The sequence below is a fragment of the Acomys russatus genome, chromosome 12 (assembly GCF_903995435.1).
Source record: "Acomys russatus chromosome 12, mAcoRus1.1, whole genome shotgun sequence".
Lineage (NCBI taxonomy): Eukaryota > Metazoa > Chordata > Mammalia > Rodentia > Muridae > Acomys > Acomys russatus.
In genome coordinates this window covers 37394215-37415841 of record NC_067148.1, presented here as the reverse complement: position 1 = coordinate 37415841, position 21627 = coordinate 37394215, and the positions used below count along the sequence as shown (strand labels likewise).

Genomic DNA, 21627 nt, shown 5'->3' with positions numbered 1-21627 from the left:
GTTGCCAGGGTACAGTCGGAACATGTAGTTCACAGGTAACCAAGTCCAGAAGCAACATTTCCACCGCCCAGGGCCCTTCTGTTTGTTTGTGTGTGCATATAATGTGTGTCTGTGGGGAGGGGGGTGCAAATGCACGCACGTGGTGCCTGGAGGTGTCTTTATCAATCGCTCTCCAGCTTATTTTTTGAGACAGGGTCTCTCGCTGACTTGGGTAGTGTAGCTGGCCAACAGGCTCCAGAGAGCTCTTTTCTCTGCCTCTCCGCACTGGGATTACAGGAACGTATCGCAGCACCCAGTCACGTTGACTGCCTGCTTTTTTTCTTTTTCTTTCTTTCCTTCTTTCTTTCTCTCTCTCTTTCTTTCTTTCTTTCTGGTTTTCTGAGACAGAGTCTCTCTGCATAACAGCCTTAGCTGTCCTGGAGTCTGTAGACCAGACTGTCCTCAAATTTAGAGAAATCTGCCTGCCTCTGCCTTCCAAGTGCTGGGATCAAAGGCGTGTGCTACCACGCCCAGCTGCCTGCCTTCTTTTTAACAAGGGTACTAGGAATCCACGCTTCTGTTGCACTTTACCAACAGAGCTGTCTCCCCAGCCTCAACTTCGCTTGTTCTAAAAAAAATTTTTGACTGGCAAAAATATAATATTTTATTACAGGAAACACTGTTGCCTAGTTTAGGATCTTATTCCAAATCTCACACAATGTGTGGGGTTTAGTTCTAACTGTCAACTTGACACAATCTGAGTGAATCACCTGGGAAGAGTTTCAGTGAGCAGCTGTCTAGATCAGGTTGGCCAGTGGGCATGTCTGGGGGATCATCTTAACTGATATGGAAAGACCCATTTTAATTGTGGCAGGCCCAGTTCCTGCACAGGAGCTCCTGGGCTGTGTGAAAGCAAGGAGCAGAGCTGAGCACAAGCATGCATCCATTTCTCTCTGCCTGACCATGGATGCAACTAGGTGCTGCACATGGCTGTTGCCTTGATTTGCTGCTAAAGATGCCTGTGAGCTAACACCAGGTCTTTCTCCCCCAAGCTGCTTTTGTCACAGTATTTATCACAGCAGCAGAAATGAAACTAGGCCAGGCCATCAGACTTCAACTCGGCTTCTGTTCTCTCACTGCAAAAGAGAGATTATAATGCCTGCATTTCAAGGTGGTGTAAGGACCAACCAAGATGTCCTATGGAAAACAGAATGTTCTGCACATAGTAAGTAGGTGCAGTGCGATGTCAAATTTCTTCTGTTCTTCCCTGGTGGAAGTTACACTGGCTTCTCAAGTTATACTTAAATTACTCTTAATATTTGGCTTTAAAGTAGATAAGACAACCTGGGATACACCATTTCCTGTGTGTAAATCTGGGCAAGACTGTCAACTATCACCCATCTTCCCCCAATACATTTAGTTACTTATATTTACAAGAGAGCCAGGCTCGGTGGCACACACCTTTAATCCCAGCACTTGGGAGGCAGAGGCAGGTGCATCTCTGTGAGTTTGAGGCTAGTCTGGTCTACAAAGAGAGTCCAGGATAGCCAAGGCTACACAGAGAAATACTGTCTTGAAAAACAAAAACCAAAAACAAGACAAAAAAAAAAAACCTTACAAGGGAAAACAGAGTCATGTCATTTCTGTTGAATGTGTCCTTTGAGCTTTGTGAACTAAAGTTCTCAAAAGAAGCCATTTATCCAAAAGCTTCCAGACTGCTTGACTTTTGCTGACTGCAGCTTTACACACAACAGACAGCATCCTGTAGACCACATTTTGTTGTTTTATTGTTTTTGTTTTTTGAGACAGGGTTTCTCTTTGTAACAGACCTGGCTGTCCCGGACTCACTTTGTAGACCAAGCTGGCCTCGACCTGCCTCTGCTTCCTGAGTGCTGGGATTAAAGATGTGCATCACCACACCCGGTTTGTATACCACATTTTAAAACAAAACAAAACTGGTGTGGTCAGCCCAGACTCTTGTCTCATTTGGACAAACAGACCCTGTGCTGATGAAGCCCCACTCCTGCTGTTGCATCCTGCAATGTAGATCTACCATGGCCCATCTTTTCACCCCACAGAAGTGTCCTCCTAAGATTGATTCCTATGGACTAGAAAAACAGACCAGGTGACTTAAAAGCCAAAATACAAAGCTAGGCCTCATGGTGCGCTGTCCAGGGTCGCAGCTAAACTGGAGACTTAGATGCAAGAATGCCAGGAGCCCCGAGTTTGGTCCCCAGCACCACATAAACCAGGCATGGCACAAGCCTCTAATCCAGGAGGTTGTAGATGCAGAAATACCAGAAGTTGAAGGTTATCTTCAGCTACACAATAAATCTGAAGCCAGCCTGAATCCCTAACACAATCATAGCACTGAAATAAGACAACTAAACAAATAACATAATGGACTCGTAGGAATTACACTCTTCGGTGGCTACAGAGATTGTAACATTTTGACAAAAACCACCATTGCAACACACTGAGTGTGCACTCGGAAACTGGAGCACAATTCAAGTGGGAAGGGGGGGAAAGGGAAACTAACAGAAAGAGCTGCAGAGAGCATCGGGCCATTTGGCTTGTTTGGGAAGCTTCTCCAGAACTGAAGAGTCTGTCCAGGGGTCAACACACACCCTAAGCAGCTGATTAGCAAATACCGTGTAAGGTCAGCACACTGATAGTGGTCTTGAGAAACCAAAGCTTTACTTCTGCTAAGGTCCTTCCCTACCACAGAAAGCCCTGGCTGCCTCTTACCAACCTGGTTGTGGCTGTGACAATCCAAGAGGTCATTGCTGATGTAGGCTTGCAGGACAGTCTCCCTCTGCTCTCCGGGATGGGATGTGGTCAAGCGCTGCAAAGAAAAACCAAAGTAACAAACGCCTACAGAGGAAGATCTAGGTCCTGAAAGGTGAGCAGATGGTCAGCCAGCAGGGCAGGTGGTGTGTGTGTGTGTGTGTGTGTGTGTGTGTGTGTCAGAGACAGAGAGACACAGAGAGACAGAGAGAGAGAGAGAGACTCAGAGAGAGAGACAGACAGACAGACAGACAGAGACAGAGAGAGAGGGAATGTGTGTGTGTGTACAGGCGCACACACGCAGTGTGGTCTAGTCTAGCTCAGAGAGCGGGACCCAGGCTACCTGTAGGAAGCTGTCAATGACCCTAACCTGTGGGAGCTGATAAGCAATGGGGTAGGAAGACAGATGGGGGAGAGACTGACTAGCTGGTTGGAATTTGGGAAACCATAAATCTCTAATGTTGCCATATGAATTTGTGTAATATCCACAAGGGAAGAAGACGTTTTGGTGGAAAGTATGTATGACAAACAGGTGTGTATGGCAGCATGTGGGTCTGGGTTAGGACAGGAGAAAGCTTGCTTTTCTGAGGAAAATAAGCACCATGAGGCTCAGAATCTGCTTCTGCCTGATGACAACATGGTGTGCTTGGAACATCCGGTTTGCAGTGTGGACAAAGGCCAGGCCAGAGCCACCAGACACAACAGACAGGAGGAAGGAGAGGCCTTCAGAGGGAGCGGGGAGCTTCTAGCTGGCCAGACCACCACCCAAGAGTGGACTGCTAAAGGACTGTGCCAAGAATGTCACGTGAGGGGATTACTATGGAGCCATGAGGCTTGGGCACTGAGAGGGACACTGGCAAAGCCACTGGACAGCTACACACCGTTCCTGACTATCCGGAGAAAGTGCAATTTTCTCTGTAAAGGGAAGCCCTGTCTCACAGAAGGCCCTGGGAGTGTATGGATGGAGCCAGTGCTGGGTGACAAACTCAGGCAAGCCAGTGAGTGTGGTAACATGAGCAGACACAAGCAAGCCAGGGTCGGGGCAGCCCTTGCTGATCACTCATGTTGCCCACCCACCCTGGTCAACAGGCCCCTAAAGACCAGAGCAGGGACCACAGGTTCTCCCCTTGGACACCGGGTATTCCTCATAGTTCCCAATGAGGCACAGTCCAGAATACAGCACCACTGAGGACTGTTTCTACTCAAAGATGGTGAAGCTGTTCAAATAATTCTTTTTTTGTTTTGTTTTGTTTTTCCAGATAGGGCTTCTCTGTGTAGCCTTGGCTGCCTTGGACTTACTTTATAGACCAGGTTGGCCTCGAACTCACAATGATCTGCCTGCCTCTGCCTCCCAAATGCTAGGACTAAAGGCGTGCGCCACCACGCCCAGCCTGCTCAAAGAATTCTGATCCTGGTGTTCTCTGAAATACAGAGGTTCACAAAAGAGCTCGACACTACACTAGGGTGAATTAGAACTGATTGTCTGGTAAAAGACTCTGGTGAGTAATTCTCAGAGTGTCTGTTGTCTGGAAAACAGTTCTTGTTCTTATGCTGACATGCCATTTATTTATTTTACAGGGAATGATAAATATTTAAGTTTTCTGTTTGAATTTTCTAATACTGTAAGTACCATTAAAATGAAAACTCATATAAACAAAACTCTTTGGGGTCCTTACAAAAATAATTTTTGAGAATGTAGAGGGGTCTGGAATGCTTGAAAACCAACCCAGGCTGCAACTGGTGAATCTAGACTGAGGAGAAACAGGAATCAGATGAGGCCTGTATTTGTCCTGAGGCCTACCCAGTGTGGCCACAGCCAGTGCTTGTACCCAGGACTCTCAGGAGTTGTAACTAGCTGGGCTTGGCTTCACAGTCTAAGAAACATGTGGGCCCCAAGATGAATGCAGCATCTGCCCAGGCCGGGGCTGGAAGGCAGGGACAGCACCACGTGACACATGAACCAATGCTAACTGACACTAGTGCAGGTGTTTAGAATAAGACCAGGGCCTATTTCAGGAGCTGATTTTTCTTGCTGTGGGGTGAGGCCTCACTATGTAGCCCTGGCTGGTCTAGATCCTGCTGTGTAGACCAGGCTAGCCCTGAACTTACAGAACCTCTACCTACCTCTGCCCTCTGTGAGCTGGAGTTAAAGGCAGCAGGAAGGGACTTTTAACAGAGGGGTTGCGAGATACCAGCCAAGTTACCAGGGAGCCAGCCAAGAAAAGCAGTGCTGCAGTCTTCTGTTTTTTTGTCTGTAACTTTACGGGGAAGGTACTTACCCAGCGCAGGGCCTGCAACAAGAAGGCTTTCAAGCGGTCGCTCCCCCAAATCAAATCCTTCTTCAGTTTCTCATAATCCAGGGAGGGCAGTAATGGGATGTCCTTCGCCTTCCTACTCAGCATTGTACGTTCAAAGAGGAGGAGAAGGGCAAAGGTCATCATTACTGCTCCTGAGTGCCGGGATACCTGCCTAGGCTGAGGGACCCCCCCCCCCCTGCAGTGGCCCAACTGCCACCCACCTGTGGCTCCCAGACCAGACTGGAGTCTTCCACCCAGAATACCAGTGTCCAGGCCACCCCCCAGCCTCAGCCAGCTCAGCCCAGCCTGTAATGCTGGATGGATTTTTATGTAATCTAAATTTAATTCTTCTTGGATTTCAATGATATGCAAGTTTTCTATAATAAGCATGAATTACTCACATAATAAGAAAAAATTACATACTAGGTTTTGTTTTAGTTTCTGTGTTCAAACAGGGTCTCACTGTGTGGCCCAGGCTGACCGTCCCACCCCAGTCTCCCAAGAGCAGTGATTATAGGCTGTGTCACATAAATCCAACTCCCCAAACCCACGTTGACTTTTTGACTTGGCTAACTGCACAGGGATTGTGTAAAATTTCAACACTGGGAATTCTTGGAGGGGACTGGAGACATGGCTCAGCAGTTAGGGTACTTGCTGCTCTTGCAGAGGACCCAGGCTCCATTCCCAGCACCAACATGGTGACTCATCTGTAACGCCAATTTCAGGGGACCCTATAGTAGGAATTCTAGTAGAATCACTGCATCTAGAGTGAGCATTTGAACGAAATGGTTGTTTTCTAGAAGTACTTTGACCTTGAAGAAATCGCTGTAGAAAACAGGGATTGTTTTCTACTACCTATAGAGTTGTTTTCTGAAGGAGCTTTATAACCTTTTCATGGCTTTGGTCACAAGCTGGTGCTGGTACACCTGTAAAGTCTTGCATTGCTGAGTACTGCACACAGCACACAATAAGGACTAAATCTGCAGGGATGTGAAGGACTAAATCTGAGGGACTTTGGTATGAGAAACTTGTTTTACCCCCCCCAAAAAAAACTTTATGTAATGATCGCTAAATATGCTTTTGCCAGCTGCTGGCGGTTCTGTGCGCAGGCTGGACCCCCTGTTGCCTCAGAGCTGATTACATTCTGGGGTGCTGTTCCTTCTTTCCAACAGAACACAGAACACTGACAGGACTCAATACCCTCTTCTGGAGACATAAGGCACCACTGCATGCATGTGTATACACAGGTAAGCTGGAACACACACACACACACACACACACACACACACACAGAGAGAGAGAGAGAGAGAGAGAGAGAGAGAGAGAGAGAGAGAGAGAGAGGGAGGGAGGGAGGGAGGGAGAGGAAAGGAACACAGAGGGAGATGCATTTTCAGAAGACTTTTTTAAATGAAAAAAAAATTATTTATCTTATTTATTAAATATGAGTGCTTTATCTGCAGAAGAGGGCATCAGATAACATTATAGACGGTTGTGAGCCACCATGTGGTTGTTGAGAATTGAAGTCAGGACTTCTGGAAGAGCAGGCGGCATCCTTAACCACTGAGCCATCTCTCCAGCCCCCTTCAAAAGAATTTTTGAATAGAGTTTTGTTTTTTAATTTCAAGATTATTACAACAAGCTGGGTATGGCAACTAATATTTACAACTTTAGAACTTGGAGGCTGAGGCAGTAGGTTTACTGAAAGTTGGAGGCCAGTCTGGACTACACTGTAAGTTCCAGGCCAGCCTAGGCTATCCAATTAAAAAAATACCAATTTTAAAATTTAAAGTGTAAACAGGCCCTTGCTCTCAAGAAAAATACTGCAATTGCAAAGCTCAGTCTGGCTCTGTTCTAGAGCTGGGCATCCTCCAGAGGGAAGGGAGGAGAATAGCTCTATGTGGCATGTGCACGCTGGTTAGGGAGGGCATGACAACCCACAAGGAGTATTACCAGGATGCCTCCTCTTATGTCCTCTTAACATTTGCCCCCAAACCGCCCCTTGTTTTCTATAGGTGACCCCACCTTTATGTCAACTAAGGATGCTACTGAACATGCAAAGAATGCTTCAACTGCTGTCCAACAGTGTACTGGTCCAGTCCCCATGTCACCCGTGCTCTTCCTCAGAATAACCCTGCAGCACAGTCACTGCCATTCCTCTCACTTTACGGGTAAAGAAGCTGAGGCACACAGGTGCAGGAACCCCGGTCCAAGAACCACGCTGGGGACAGAGGTGGGACTTGAACCAGGCTATGCATGCTGTGAGAATCACACTATACTGCCAGTGAGTGGCAGCTGAGAACACTGTGCCAAGACCATGGGAGACTCAGGCAGGGGAGCAGGCAGGCCGTGGCCGTCTCTGGTTCTGAGTCATCTCACACCACACGCTGGCTCAGAGGTTAACCAGAACCTACCTGTTCTAGTCCTTAAGTCCAAGTTCAAGTTTTTTACTTCCTCACTGCTGCAGCACAGAGCTGATGAGGTACAAGTGTCACATACTTCTGTGGTGACAGCCTATCTTATCTGAACAGGCAAGCTTGGGGACAGGCAAGGCTATCTTGAGGATTTGCTCCTCACAGTGTGAGCCAGCAGGAGACACAGGACTTAAGACACTGCACTGTCTGTCGACTACGGAATGATGTGGTAGAATTCATTTCTAGAGAATACCACAGGAATAAGCCCACAGCTTTTTGTTGTTGTTGTTGGTTTTTTTGGTTTGTTTGGTTGGTTTTTTTGCTATTTCAGGCTACTTTGCAAGAACCAATGTTAAAAGATAATTCTAATGTAGTATAATTTATAATCATTGGTATTTTCTTTCATACCCACATGTAGTTGAATGTTTAGTAAAGCTATACTGAATTCAGTTTTACATAGAGCTAAGAATAGGGAGACGGAGAGGTGACTCCATGGTTAAGGCCATGGCTGCTTTTGCAGGCTTGGCTCCCAGCCTCCAGATGGCGCCTCGCAGCCATGTGCAGCTCCAGCCCCTCTTCTGGCCTCGCGCGCACTAGGCCTGCAGGCTACGGACAGACGCTCATACTAGCACAAAGCTCATGCACATAGAATGAAAGCACGCACAATTTTAGAACAGAAGGAGTAAAATCTCCTAGAAGGATTACTTACTCAGGGACCAAGGAGGCTCGTAACATGGTTGAGGCCTGAGGGGAGGACAGAAGCAAACAGATCCTGTTAAACACCGACAGCAACGCATCAACCCAAGCCCCTTCTAACAGCACATAAGCAGCCATTTGCAAAGTGTTTTGTGTCCTCCAAAGGCATCTATGATCTTAAAGCCAGCACAAGCTTCTGAAAAGGAATTCATCACCATGCCTAAGCCAAGCAACTGCCTGTGTCCTACTGAGGCTCTTGTGTCACACTCCATGACAATAGTGGGATCTCCCATCCCAACTTGGAGCTAGGCAATCATAGGCACCATGAAGAACAAAAGCAGTGTCAATTTTCACACATTCTTTTTCCCCTAGCAAGATATTTCTCTTTAAGCACAAAGTAATGTCATTTTGTGCCAAGCCAAATACTCTACTTCACAGGTAAAGAAAAAAATGTATAATTCCCTTCACCTCACCCCTTCCTCCTGTGTGGAGGCCAGCTCATCACTGCCTTTATGAACAGTCACACTGTCCCATGGAGCTCCTGGGCGCTATGCATGTATACATCATCTTTTTTTGTTACTATGGGCATTGCTGCATGAGATATGAGTAATATAGAGGAATAAACAAATGCAACATGAGGCATGTATCTGACAACACAAACCAAATATAAAAGACAATTGAAACATTAAGAAATTTGAGTAAAGCCGGGCGGTGGTAGCACATGCCTTTAATCCCAGCACTTGGGAGGCAGAGGCTGGCGGATCTCTGTGAGTTCAAGGGCAGCCTGCTCTACAAAGTGAGTCCAGGACAGCCAAGGCTACACAGAGAAACCCTGTCTTGAAAAACAAAAACAAAAACAAAAACAAAAAACCAAAAGAAAGAAAGAAAAGAAATTTGAGTAAAGCCATGTGGTAGTGATACATGCCTTTAATCCCAGAGGCAGGCGGATCACTAAGTTCCAGAACAACCTGGTCTACAGAGTGAGTCCAGGACAGCCAATGCTATGCTGAGAAACCTTGTCTCAAAAAACAAAAAGAAAAACAAAATTTGAGTATGTGCTGAACTGGTAGTGGAAGATTCCTAATGATTCAATTTGTTTGTAGGTTTTGTTTATTTCTTAAATCTCTCTGTTGGGTGTGGATATTTTATTTATTGGTGAGACAGTTAAAAGGACTAGGGGACAAGAGCATGGGCGTAGCTAAATGGGACTGTGTTTGCCTAGCACCCTCAGTTTGCAAAGAAAAGAACAGGGCAGAATAAAACGGATCTGTAGAGAGGCAAACTAAGCAGAGGAAAGAAAGGAGCCAAGTCTTTCAAATGTCTCCAATTCCTGAAGCCAGCAGGGGACACAGAGACTCTGTCCTTTGGGAGTTTTTGAAAATATGTCACTCTCCTGTCCCAACACTGGGCATTTAGAGACATCTCATCAGTGCCTGATGAATGACTGAAGACTGACTGGAAAGACTGATGCTAAGCAATGGTCTTGCCAGTGACCCTGGAACTGACAGCTTCCCTCTGCTGTCTGTCTACAGACCACAGATCCCACATCCAAGCTCCGTTTCTCTTGTTTGTTTGTTTGCTTGTTTGTTTGTTTTTTCCAAGATAGGATTTCTCTGTGTAGCCCTAGCTGTCCTGGAACTTGCTCTATAGACCAGGCTAGCCTCAAACTCAGAGATCTATCTACCTCCGCCTCTGGAGTTGAGTGCTGGGATTAAAGGTGTGTGCCACCATTGCCCGGCCATGCCTCACGTCTAAATGCCTCATGAGTATGTTTTCCTAGTTTTTCCAGTGCAAGTGCCAGGCAAGCAGGCTGCTACCCAGTTATCCTCCCAGCAGTTCTAATCCTTGGCTGTTTAGATAAATGACCTCCTATTACCAACTTACTAAGCAGGCCAGAAGTAGCCTGAGATGCCTAACACATCACCTCACACATTAAAGACAGCGGCATGAGACAGCAGCAAGCCAACTGGGTCAAGTAAGAACATGGAGCTGCTAAAATGTTACACATGCACCAGACACACATCTTTGGGGATCAGTAATATTAACTCAGCCCTAGTTACCCCAATAAAACACATCACTCTCTAGAGGTCTCCTACCTCAAGCCCTCCCACCACATTGGACCAAGGGACATACACCGGTCACTTTTGCTCCTCCTGGTCTCCCCGGCTACACCTCTGGCACCTCTCTCCAGCATCCTTTCTCCTTCCTTGCCCCCTCAGCTCTGACGACATATGCAGCAAGAAGGAGCTGTACCCCTGCTCTGGTCTCGCCCTTTCCTTCTCATAGCTCCCAAATTCCCCTTTTCTCAGGCACAACTAAAGTCTCTCCAATGTCTGCACTGTGTGTAGCACATGTTCCCTTCCCCAGCACAATGGTTCTCTTTAAGACAGCCGCTCAAGCTGTGCTCAGAGGGGACTCCAGGCGCAGCCCTGCCCAGGTTCCCTCGGCCTTTCTGAAAACCCTTAGGTTGCATTCCTAAAGCGAGCCACCGAGGTCTGTTTCCTCTTCGACTACTTCCTCCTCGGAGGCTGACTACTAAGATCCAGCTTCAAAGTATTGAAGTCCAGCAATCAAAACCCAATTAATATGCACAATTGAAATCAAATGTCTCATCCTAACACAGGGTTTCCCCTGTACCTTTAGAAACTGCCATTTTCCTAGGTTTATGTCTGTCTCCTCACTATCCAGAAACACCCCCTTGACCCCCTCGGGTACAAATATCACCCCCTCCTTGCTTCTTCCTGCTTCTCCCTTGTCCTCTGTCTCCTGTCTTTGTCCCTTATTCCTGCCCTTTGTCTCTCTGGGGCAAATACATCTCCTTTGTGCTGATAACTTGGTCTTGGGGTTTCCTAAGCTGATACTGGTCCCTGCAGTGACCCCAGGCATAAATTTATTTCATTACTACTTCATAACTGTAATTTTGCTACGGCTATGAATTGTAACGGAGACATCTGATATATAGGAGATTTAACGTGCGACCCACACATCAAGAACTGCTGTGCTAGACGTTCCCACCTGGGAGTGAGTTTGCCTCCAGACAACACTGGGTGGTGTCTGGAGATACAGTTGGTAGTTGCAACTCTGTTCTATACAAGGACTTATGTGATTTTCTGGGTTGGTTTTGTTTTGTTTTTGCAACTGAGTCTCATGTAGGCCAGGCTGGACTCAAACTTACCATGTAAACAAGAATGACTTCAAACTTTTGATTCTCCTGCCTCACCTCCTGGAGTCCTGGGACTTGAGGTATCCACCAGCATACCTGATTTTATATGGTGCTGGGATCAAACCCAAGGCTTCAGGCATGCTAAGCATGAATGCACTACTAACTGGGACACATCCCTAGTGTCACAGCCTCACTGGCTTGTGAATCATCTTTCTGTTGGCCAAGTACCAGTCCAGCACATAGCAGACAATCAGTCAAATGTCTTCTCACATTAACTGAATGACTCAAGACTTGACATTCTATCCATGAAACACAGGTTGTGCCCACCTAGAAAGACCAGTGAGAGCACTGTGGGTGGGGACCCAGTGAGGACAGAACAGGTCCGTATTCATCCCAGCCTGTCTGTGCCAAGTTCCGCCCTCTGCTGATGCTGGTGAAGTGGAGAACGCTGGTTGGCCCCCACACCGATGCCCGGGATTGGCCCTCTCAAGGTATGGGGACTTCAAAGCAGCTCTACTTCTTTCCCTCAATCAAAGGGTTTGGCTTTGTTTGGTTTTAAGACAGGATCTCATGTAGCCCAGGCTGGCTTCAAAGTCACTATTTAACTGAGAATGACTTTGAGTTTCTGGCTCTCCTGGAGACTGGGACTAAATCCAAGACTCCCCTCCTGCTAGGCATTCATCCCACCAGCTGAGCCACATCCCAGCAGCAGCAGTGCTGGTCATCCCACAAACACCTAGGAGGCTGTTCTCAACCGGCTGGATCCCTAAGCTGTGCACTGCAGGCTCTCAAGCCAGCTAACACCACAGTTACTGCTGCCTGCATTTGCATCACTGCTCCACAGCTGTGGGCACTCACAGAGATCTGCCTGCCTCTGCCTTCCAAGTGCTGGGATTTAAAGGTGTGCACTACTACCATCCCACTAATTAGGTGAAAAAACATCAAGTAACTCTTTTGGGGGGAGGTTAGCCTTGGCTACCTTGGCCTTGCTTTGTAGACCAATCTGGCCTCAGAGTTGAACTCAGAGTTCTGCCTGCCTCTGCCTCTGGAGTGCTAGGACTAAAGGTGTGTGCCACCACTGCCTAGCTCTAACCGTGGGTTATTTATTTATTTATTTATTTATTTATTTATTTATTTATTTTGTATCAGTGCTCTGCCTGCGTGTACGCCTGCATGCCAGAAGAGGGCACCAGATCACATTAGAGATGGTTGTGAGCCACCATGTGGGTGCTGGGAATTGAACTCAGGACCTCTGGAAGAGCAGCCAATGCTCTTAGCCTCTGAGCCATCTCTCCAGCCTGCTATTTGATTTCTAGGACTATGCTGAGACAGGAAAAGAGCAGCCACAGCGGCTGGGGTGGGGCTAATGGATGACGCAGAAGGCACAAGACAGTGTTCCCAACCTCCGAGTCAGCTGTTTCACCTGAGGAGCCTGAAGGAACGCTGGGTGGGAAGCCTCTTCCAGGCACAGACAGAGGACACAGTGGAAGAAGCCATGAGGCACTGTGTCAACTACCGGATCCGGTCAGTGAAAGCTCCTGGGATTCTTAGATGAGGAGACAAGGATGTAAGCAAGCCAAGGTAAAAATGTAACAACTTCCACCTCTCCTCAGCCACAGGAGCCCCGGAGCTAAACCTTCCCAGCTGAGCTTCCTCAGCTGCTGCCTGAGGTGAGTATAGAGGCCCAGCTCGGGGGCTTACAACAGCTGGGGACAACAACCTGAGGACTTGTGGTGTCAGGCTGTCAGTGCAGATGTGACATCAAGGAAAGTGCTCCTAGGGGCAGTTCAGGAAGGAGAGTGGCCCTCTATCAAGGGCCTTGCACAGCAGTGCACCAGTAATCTCACTGGGCAGCGTGCTTCCTAAATCTAAGTTTGTTTGTTGGGGGCCAAGTTTAGTCTGCAAACACCTTTTTTGGGGTTTTGTTATAAAAATATGAACACAAGAATGGCTGGAAAGCACAGGTGCTTGGCCTAGCTAGGAGCAGAAAAGAGGTGGCAGCTTGACACCCTCAGCAACTTGCACCTAGAAGATAAAAAGACGGGACACCAAACCCCTTCAGGCCAGGCCCATTTCCACCTTGCCTCGGATGTGCTCAAGTGCACACGAACAAGGATTGTAGGACCCTCCCGATAAAACTCCCAGAGAGGCTCAGATCGCAGCGGGACACATAAGGCCTCATCCTGCACCTGGGGGAGCAGCCCTGGGACACTGTGTAACCAGAAGAGGGCCTGTACAGGAAAAGAACCCCTGTACCCTGAAGCAAGGACAGTCACGGAGCAAAGGTGTAAGATGATCTGTCTGTTGCCTCTCAGACACCTGAATCCTTCCCAGGATACAAAGACAGAAACAAACAGACACACCTGAAGAGCTGAGTGAGCAGCATGACACGGGGACAAGGCTCTGCTACCTCAGAAGAGAGCTAGGCAGTCTCAGCAACACCCAGCAACTAACACAGCAGCGGAGGGACCACTCTGCCAGTCCCAGGTAATCAGTGCACATGGGGGAAGGGGAGGACCAAGGCCGGGGTGACTTCCAGGACTCTTGTTCTCTGCAACAGGAAACAGGGCCAAGTAGATAGTGGACGCACAAAATGCTCCTACTGGGACTTGTGGAAAGAGTCTGGAAGTCTGTGTCTGGAACCAGGAAATTATGGTTCTCACAGCCGAGTGAAGTAAAGGTATGAACTGCCACAGATTTGGAGTCGGGGGAGGGGTACAGGACGTGTGTGTGTGTGTGTGTGTGTGTGTGTGTGTGTACACGGCAAGGAGATGAAATCTCAGCAGGTGACTCTCACCACACCAAGTCTGAAGCAGAGTGGCCATGTAGCCAACTGCAGGTCTCCTGTGAAGACCTAGGGAGGGCTACAGATGCTGAGCCTCAGCCAGCACAAGAATCACACAGCAGTGAGAAAAGCCGTGCCTGGACCCTCTCCTCAACAACTGTATAGGCCACCCTGAAAGGGGAGCACAGCCACCACAGCCTTTGTAGCATCTTACTGAAACAAAGCAGAGTGCCGACGCTGCTCCTCCCCCAGGTCTTTCATGGGTTACTGCTGTCATGGAGTAACTCTTGTTTCCAATACACCCTTACCTAGAGACATGCGGGAAAGAGAGGCTTAGTTCCCAGTTGTGCTGTTTGTCCAAACAAGGACTCGCTTAGATGAAACCTTCTCATGAGCTCATGTGTCCTGAGAGCCACTACTAGGCCTCAGGACTCATGGAGTGGGTGTATGGCTGCACTTCCTCACGAGTGGCCTAGGCTCTTTGTCACGGTGAGTCGCCCTCTTACCCAGTCCTATCAACTAGGCCCTGGGCATAGGGTGGGAAGGACTGTCCCTCACCTGTCCTCGAGCCCTTCTCCACTCATCTACCTGGAGCACAGTGGTGGGGAAGGGAAGGGTGGGCTATGCACTCTTCCACAGCCACAGGCTGGATGGTCATCTCCACACCAGAGAATGGCTGGATGTACTACACTGTCCTCAAATTAAACCTTTTCAAGTGCCAGGTGCCTTGAATCCCAGCACACAGGAGGCAGAACTTTGTGAGTTCAAGGCCAGCCTCGTCTACATAGTGAGTTCTAGGATAGCCAGTGCTATGTAGAGAGGCCCTGTTTCAAAAAACTGGCCACCACTTCTATAAGGCACAGAAACTAAAAGCACACCAACAGGGACAGACTGCTCTCAAAATGGAGTTAGGCTGGTCAAAGTGGTGAACACATGGACCCCAGCATTGGGAGTGGCTGAACCAGGATTGTGAGTTCAAGGCTAGCTTAGGACTCTGTCTCAAAACAATAAAAACATATACTAGAGAAACCCTGTCTCAAAAAGCAAACACACACACACACACACACACACACACACACACACACACCCTTTGCATGTGTACCTGACGGGCAGCTTGGCCTTCATGTGGGTCCCCTAGGAAAGGGAGCAGGGGCCGTCTCTGACAAGCACTCTGTTGCACGCTTTTTGACCACTTCCCTGTGGTGGGGCTGCCTTCCCAGGTCACCGTGCAAGAGGATGCACCTGAGTCCTGATGAAACTTGATGTGCTGGGGTGAGTTGGTGGGGGTGGCGGAAGCTCCCCTTTTCTGAGGGGGGATGGGGAGAGGAGGAAGGAAGGGTGGGACCAGTAGGAGAGGAGGGAGGGGGCTATGATTTGGATGTAAGGTGAATAAGTAAATAAATTAATTAATTAAAAATTTAATAAGCATACAGAAAGGCGCTATTAAGATGAAGAATGGGTTGGAGCACAGCTGAGTGCACATGCTAGAGGATGTGTAGTTACCCGTGGAGCAGCTAAGCTACGGAGTTAAGGGAAAGGCTTGTTTTTCCAGAGTTACTGTTAAGTTGCTGATTTCAAGCCTAATGTTCACAGAGCCCTAGCCTGCATTGTTGGGTTGACCCTTTGGCAGGTCATACAGGCATAAATTAGCCAGGTCCCTCCAACTGCAAGGCGCTAACTTGTGTAACCTGAGCACTAGGGATGCACTCTGTAGCAACAGGGACCCAGGGACTGAAGGCACAGCTAAGTGCTTAGGAGTACTTGCTGCCCTGGTAGATCTGAGTTCAATTTCCAGCACCGACACTGGGCGGCTAAAAACCACCTGTAATTCCAGGTCTAGGGGATCCAATGTCCTTCTTCTTAAAACAAGAATCTTACCAGCACCAATCCTGGATCCACCTGCCAGATCAGACAAGGCAGCATTTTGGACACAGTGGCCTGGACAAAACCAGACAAGGGCAGGAGAGCCTCTCTCCTCTCCTGTGTGAGGCCTTCTGCCAGTGTGGCTCTTCCTTTTTCTAGGTAGGGGATGACTCACTGGGCCTGTGTGATGGGCACACCTGGCTGTGTATGAGCTGTCCACCCACTCCTGCCAGAGAATGTAAGGCTACTCCTGCTTGTCTATGCTGCCCCCGTGTGGCGGCTCAGTAGTAACACCAGCTCTTGTTTGTCTATGCTGCCCCCGTGTGGCGGCTCAGTAGTAACACCAGCTCTTGCTTGTCTATGCTGCCCCCGTGTGGCAGCTCAGTAGTAACGACAGCTCTTGCTTGTCTATGCTGCCCCCGTGTGGCGGCTCAGTAGTAACGCCAGCTCTTGCTTGTCTATGCTGCCCCCGTGTGGCGGCTCAGTAGTAACGCCAGCTCTTGTCTATGCTGCCCCCGTGTGGCAGCTCGGTGGTAAAGGCAGCAGTCCAGAACTGATGTGACTCCTGGACTCAAGAGTAGGAAACCTATCTCTCCACAAATAAAACCCGTGCTTTCCAAAGCAGCTTAGTATTGATGGTTATCTTTACAAACCCTCCAACCAGTTCTTCTGTCTTGAAGGGGGTGTGTGAGAAGTCCTCATTTGAAACCAGTGCAGTGAATTTTACAATCAGCAGCAGGTCTCAGGTGGCTAGCGGACTGCCTGGCTTAAGGCCCTTTATCCTGCTGGCCTCACAGGAAGGTGCATTCCTAAACTAGCACTTACTTTACATCTTTAAACCCAGCCAGCTCCTAAGATTCCCACCTGCTAACTCGCCTGTGGCCACACCCTAAGGCACAGACTGAACAGACTGTCTCTGAGCACAGAGTGGCCAGCACAGCCAGCAGCTCTGTGGAGCAGCTCTTCAGTACTTGAGTAAACATTCACACATAACTGATCTGCAACCTAGGACCTCTTCCCTCCTACAGGGAACAGAAGAGCAGCCAGCCCTGTGCCTCAGGACGGATCAGTACTTTGTCTATCCAGGTTTTTGGTTGTTTGGTTGGTTGGGTTTTTTTTTGTTTGTTTGTTTTTCAAGACAAGGTTTCTCTATGTAGCCCTAGACTCACTTTGTATACCAGGATAACCTCACACTCACAGCGATCCGCCTGCCTCTGCCTCACTGAGTGCTGGGATTAAAGTCGTGTGCCACCACACACACATTTTTTTTTCATTTGGGGCTGGGGAGATGGCTTTAGTGGCTAAGAACACCTAACTGCCCTTTCAGCTGACCTGGATTCGGTAAGCAATCACACGGCAGCTCACAACTGTCTGTAAGTCCAGCCCAAAGGATCTGACGCCCTTTCCTAGTCTCGGCTTGTACCACATCAGCATGGTGCACAGAGATCCATATAGGGAATATTAGCTGCGTGTGACCGTGCATGCCTTTAATTACGGCACTCGGGAGGGATTGGGGTGGGGTGGGGGTACACAGAGGCAGGTGGGTCTCTGTGGTTAGAGGCCACACAGTGAGTTCCAGAAGAGCCAGAGCTATGTAAAGAGAACCTGTCTCAAAAACCAAAAATATTAAATCAATTAAGATAAATCAATAAAAGTAAAAAATGAATTCAGCATACACATGATATACAAACATATATTCAGGCAAACATACACATAAAATAAAATTTGTTCGTTTTTCATGACGGGGATTCTCTATGTAGCCTTTGCTGTCTTGGAACTCACTCTGTAGACCAGGCTGGCCTCGAACTCACAAAGATTCATCTGTGATCCACCTGTCTCTGCCTCACTGAGTGCTGGGATTAAAGGCATGTTGCCACCACTGCCAGGCAAAATAAGCTCTTTTAAAAAACAAATTTAACTTGCTTTTAAATGATAAAGTATGAGTATTTGGGAATTTTACTTTTTACTTTTAATTTTAAAGGGCATAGAGAACTTTAGAGCACTAAAGAGTGTCCTTCAGGGATGCGGGTGGGGCTCACAGGAGCTGATTTTTTGACCCTGTTTCTTGGCCCAATACAGACAGTACCCATCATGGCGTTTTGGACACACAGAACATTACCTAATCAAGTGTCCTAACCAAGTCCCCTGGCCGTGGCAGCATGACGAGCCATGGAGCTGCAGTCTCCTCTTTGGCGCAGGCTACTGGAAAGCTCAGCAAGCCCCTGCGGCCAGCAGGTCAGAGGTTCAGTGACCACAACGGGCATTGTCCCTGCCCTTCTTCACTCGGGCTTTTGTTTGGCTTGTTCTTATTTTTCTTTCATCCATAATCTATTTTTAGTCTCTTTATTTTTCATTTTTCATATTTATCTTTCTCTGCTTTTCAATAACCCACTTTACCCCTTGAGTGTAAGGGAGGGTGTATATTTTTAAAAACACTACAGGCAGCCTCTTAATGACGATTCTAATAAAAGTGTGTGAATACTATTTCAAAGATGCACTGCCTCTGTGCACAGCGGGCCTTAGCCAGCCCCTGAGCAGGGCCAGGCAGGCCTGAGCTCCTGGATGCAGGTGGGCTCCTGACCTCTGAGGATGTCCTTGGAGACACTGGTGGCCTTCCAGAGTTAAGAAGCCCTCACTCCACACCGCACACTTTCAGATGTGCTGTCCTAGGAAACACTCAGCCTGGGATGCAAAACTTGCACCCACTCTCAAGACAGCAGCCACTGGTGTGGGTGGCTACATGACCAGGTAAGAGAATGCCAGTCTTCATCTTGTGTGTGTGTTTGCTTTGATTTTTACGATATGGTCTCCTGCATCAGCCCATGCCGGTCTCACGTTCCCTGTGGAGTCCAAGCTGACCTCAAACTTGCTACAATTTTTCCTGCTTCAGCCTCTTTAGTGCTGGGATCACAGGCAACAGTCACGCTTAAGAAATACATGCTGGGGGCTAGGACTCAGCAGTTAAGAGCATTTCTGCTTTTCCAGAGGACCCAAGTTCTGTTCCCAGCACTCAATAGCTGTGGGGTAACAATCCCTTTGGCCTGTATACGTTCATATGCACATAACCACATGCAGACATGCTACATGTAACTACACACAACTAAGGACATGCTACACATAGCATAAGCCTCAAAGCCCTGCCTTCCTCTGTCTTCACAGCACTAGGATGTCAGTGGTATTCCAGGCTGTAGGGAGCACCTCGGTCCTCAGGCTTGCACACCAAGCACTTTACTGAGCCACTGCCCCAACCCACAAGAATTCTTCTTAGGGCTGGAGAGACGGCTCAAAAATTAAGAACACTGTCTGCTCTTCCAGAGGTCCTGAGTTCAATTCCCAGCAACCACGCGGTGGCTCACAACCACCTATAATGAGATCTGATGCTCTCTTCTGATCTGCAAATGTACATGAAGGCAGAGCACTGTATACATAATAAATAATTAAATCTTAAAAAAAAAAAAAAAAAAAAGAATTCTTTTTAAAGACAAAGCATGGTATCTATTGTTCCTCCTGACTCCCAGGCTTCAGTGTCCAAGAACAGCAGCCCGATAGATCATGACAGCACTTTTCCTTGCTCACCCAAAGGGCTAACCCTCCCTCAGCTGCACCCTCTTCAAAACCAGCTTGTTTTCCTTCTGGCAGCGTGGAGACCATCAAAGACAAGGACACCCTCTGCTTCACTTTGAAAGCCGCTTTCTCTCAGGCTTTCATACTCTTTAGCAAGTTCACTGTAAGCACGGGGGACAAACCCAGGGCACCCTGTCTCTCGTGGCGCCTTACCGTCCCAGGTCTTGTGAAGTCCACACTGTGCGCCAGGCTCTGTCGCATCTGGTTACTGAAGAGGCGGACGCAGACACTCTGCAGGTACTCGGGAGTGATCTGCAAGGAGGACAAGGTTGGCAGGTGAAAGGCACGCAAATGTCCACAGGACGGGTCCGCTGGCCCTCAGCATCTCCGGTAGGGGAGCTGAGGAGACGGCCAGGCTGGAGAGAGCATCTGAGAAGATGGCCAGGCTGGAGAGAGCATCTGAGGAGACGGCCAGGCTGGAGAGAGCATCTGAGGAGACGGCCAGGCTGGAGAGAGCATCTGAGAAGATGGCCAGGCTGGAGAGAGCATCTGAGGAGACGGCCAGGCTGGAGAGAGCATCTGCCGCTTCACCCTCCGCCCTAGTTCCTGCTGCTGTAACAAAACAGTGATTAGGGGAGCTACTCCAGGATACTGCCTGTCGCTGTGGAGAAGTCAGGGTTATGGAAACCTGAAGCAGCCAGTCACGTGCAGCAAAGGGAGGAGGGAATGCGAGCTTCATGCTTACTATTCAGCTCAACGTCTCCACTCTTAACACGGTTCAGAGTCCAGACCCAGGGAATGGTGCTGCCCACAGTGGGCTGGGGCTTCCCGTCAATTACCTTAATCAAAACAATCTTCCAACCCGATCCAGACAATCTTCCATCGAGACTCTCCCCTAGCGGCTATAGACTGTGTCAAGCTGGTAATTAAAAGTAAACACCACAGCCTCAGAGCTCTGGGGAAGAATTAACACACTGACCTAAGAGAATAATGGCTGGTTGGAGAGGCAGCTCAGCAGTTAAGAGCTCTGGCTGCTCTTCCACAGGACCTGCGTTCAATTCCCAGTGCCCACATGGCATCTCACAGCTGTCTGTAATCCTGTTCTAGGGGATCTAACACCCTCACAAATAAATGCGAGTGAAACACCAATGCACATACAATAAAAATAATTAAGCCAGGCGTGGTAGCACACGCCTTTAGTCCCAGTACTTGAGAGGCAGAGGCAGGTGGATTTTTGTGAGTTTGAGGCCAGCCTGGTCTACAAGTGAGTCCAGGACAGCCAAGGCTACACAGAGAAACCCTGTCTTGAAAAACCAAATAAATAAATAAATAAATAAATAATCACTTTTAAAAAGTAACTGACTACAGGTATGATCCAAGCTACCTCACTTCAAAGAATGCCATTCATTCAATGCATTTTATCTCCCATAGAAAGAAATGGTTTCTCAGCTATTTCAGTAAATTCAAGGCATAAAGTGGGTGGCCATATGCACTGGGTGGCCATGTACAGCGGCAAGAGTGGCACTTCCAAATCTCAAGATCTGGGCTCTAGTTTTTTGATTCATGACAAAAAGAGCAGCTCGGTAGCCCTCCCCCTGCATTCCTGAGCCATCAGTGAGATGAAAGATGCCCACTTGCCTGGTTCACACTGAGAAGTGATGAGGCCACAAATGTGCCCAGTATTAAGGAAACACTGGCTGAATAGATGACAGACATTATCAATAAAATGTCAAGTGCATGACAATATGATGCTGACTTCCTGTCAGGAAGGCTCAGGCTGGCTTTGAACTCTCAATTCTCTTGCTCCTGCCTCCCAAGTTCTGCAATTGCAGGTGTACACAACCACACCCAACTACAAAGTTTATTCATGGATGGTGTTGCTGAGTGTGTGAAGAAATGGACATTCTGATACAGTAGCCAGTGTTTGAATTTTTAGAAGAGTAATTTGGCAACATCTGTCAAAATTGTGACTTAGCAATCATTTTTAGGATCATTTCTGCATTCAGAGGGATACAGCTTTCATAAGAGTGTTCATTGAAGCATTGTTACAGCAAACAAAAAGGTCCCCATACTCATCACTGG

General features: G+C 48.1%; 1 protein-coding gene across 1 annotated transcript in view; it reads right to left on the bottom strand.

The window, feature by feature from the left end:
* Armc9 (armadillo repeat containing 9) overlaps positions 1–21627 on the bottom strand; it is a 140644-nt gene that overhangs the window by 94968 nt on the left and 24049 nt on the right. Inside the window, exons 9-12 of the mRNA XM_051154240.1 lie at positions 19759–19857; positions 8184–8218; positions 5046–5157; positions 2732–2824 (exon numbers count right to left, since the gene is read on the bottom strand). Coding sequence (XP_051010197.1) covers positions 2732–2824; positions 5046–5157; positions 8184–8218; positions 19759–19857 — 339 coding nt within the window. The remainder of the gene's footprint in view (positions 1–2731; positions 2825–5045; positions 5158–8183; positions 8219–19758; positions 19858–21627) is intronic.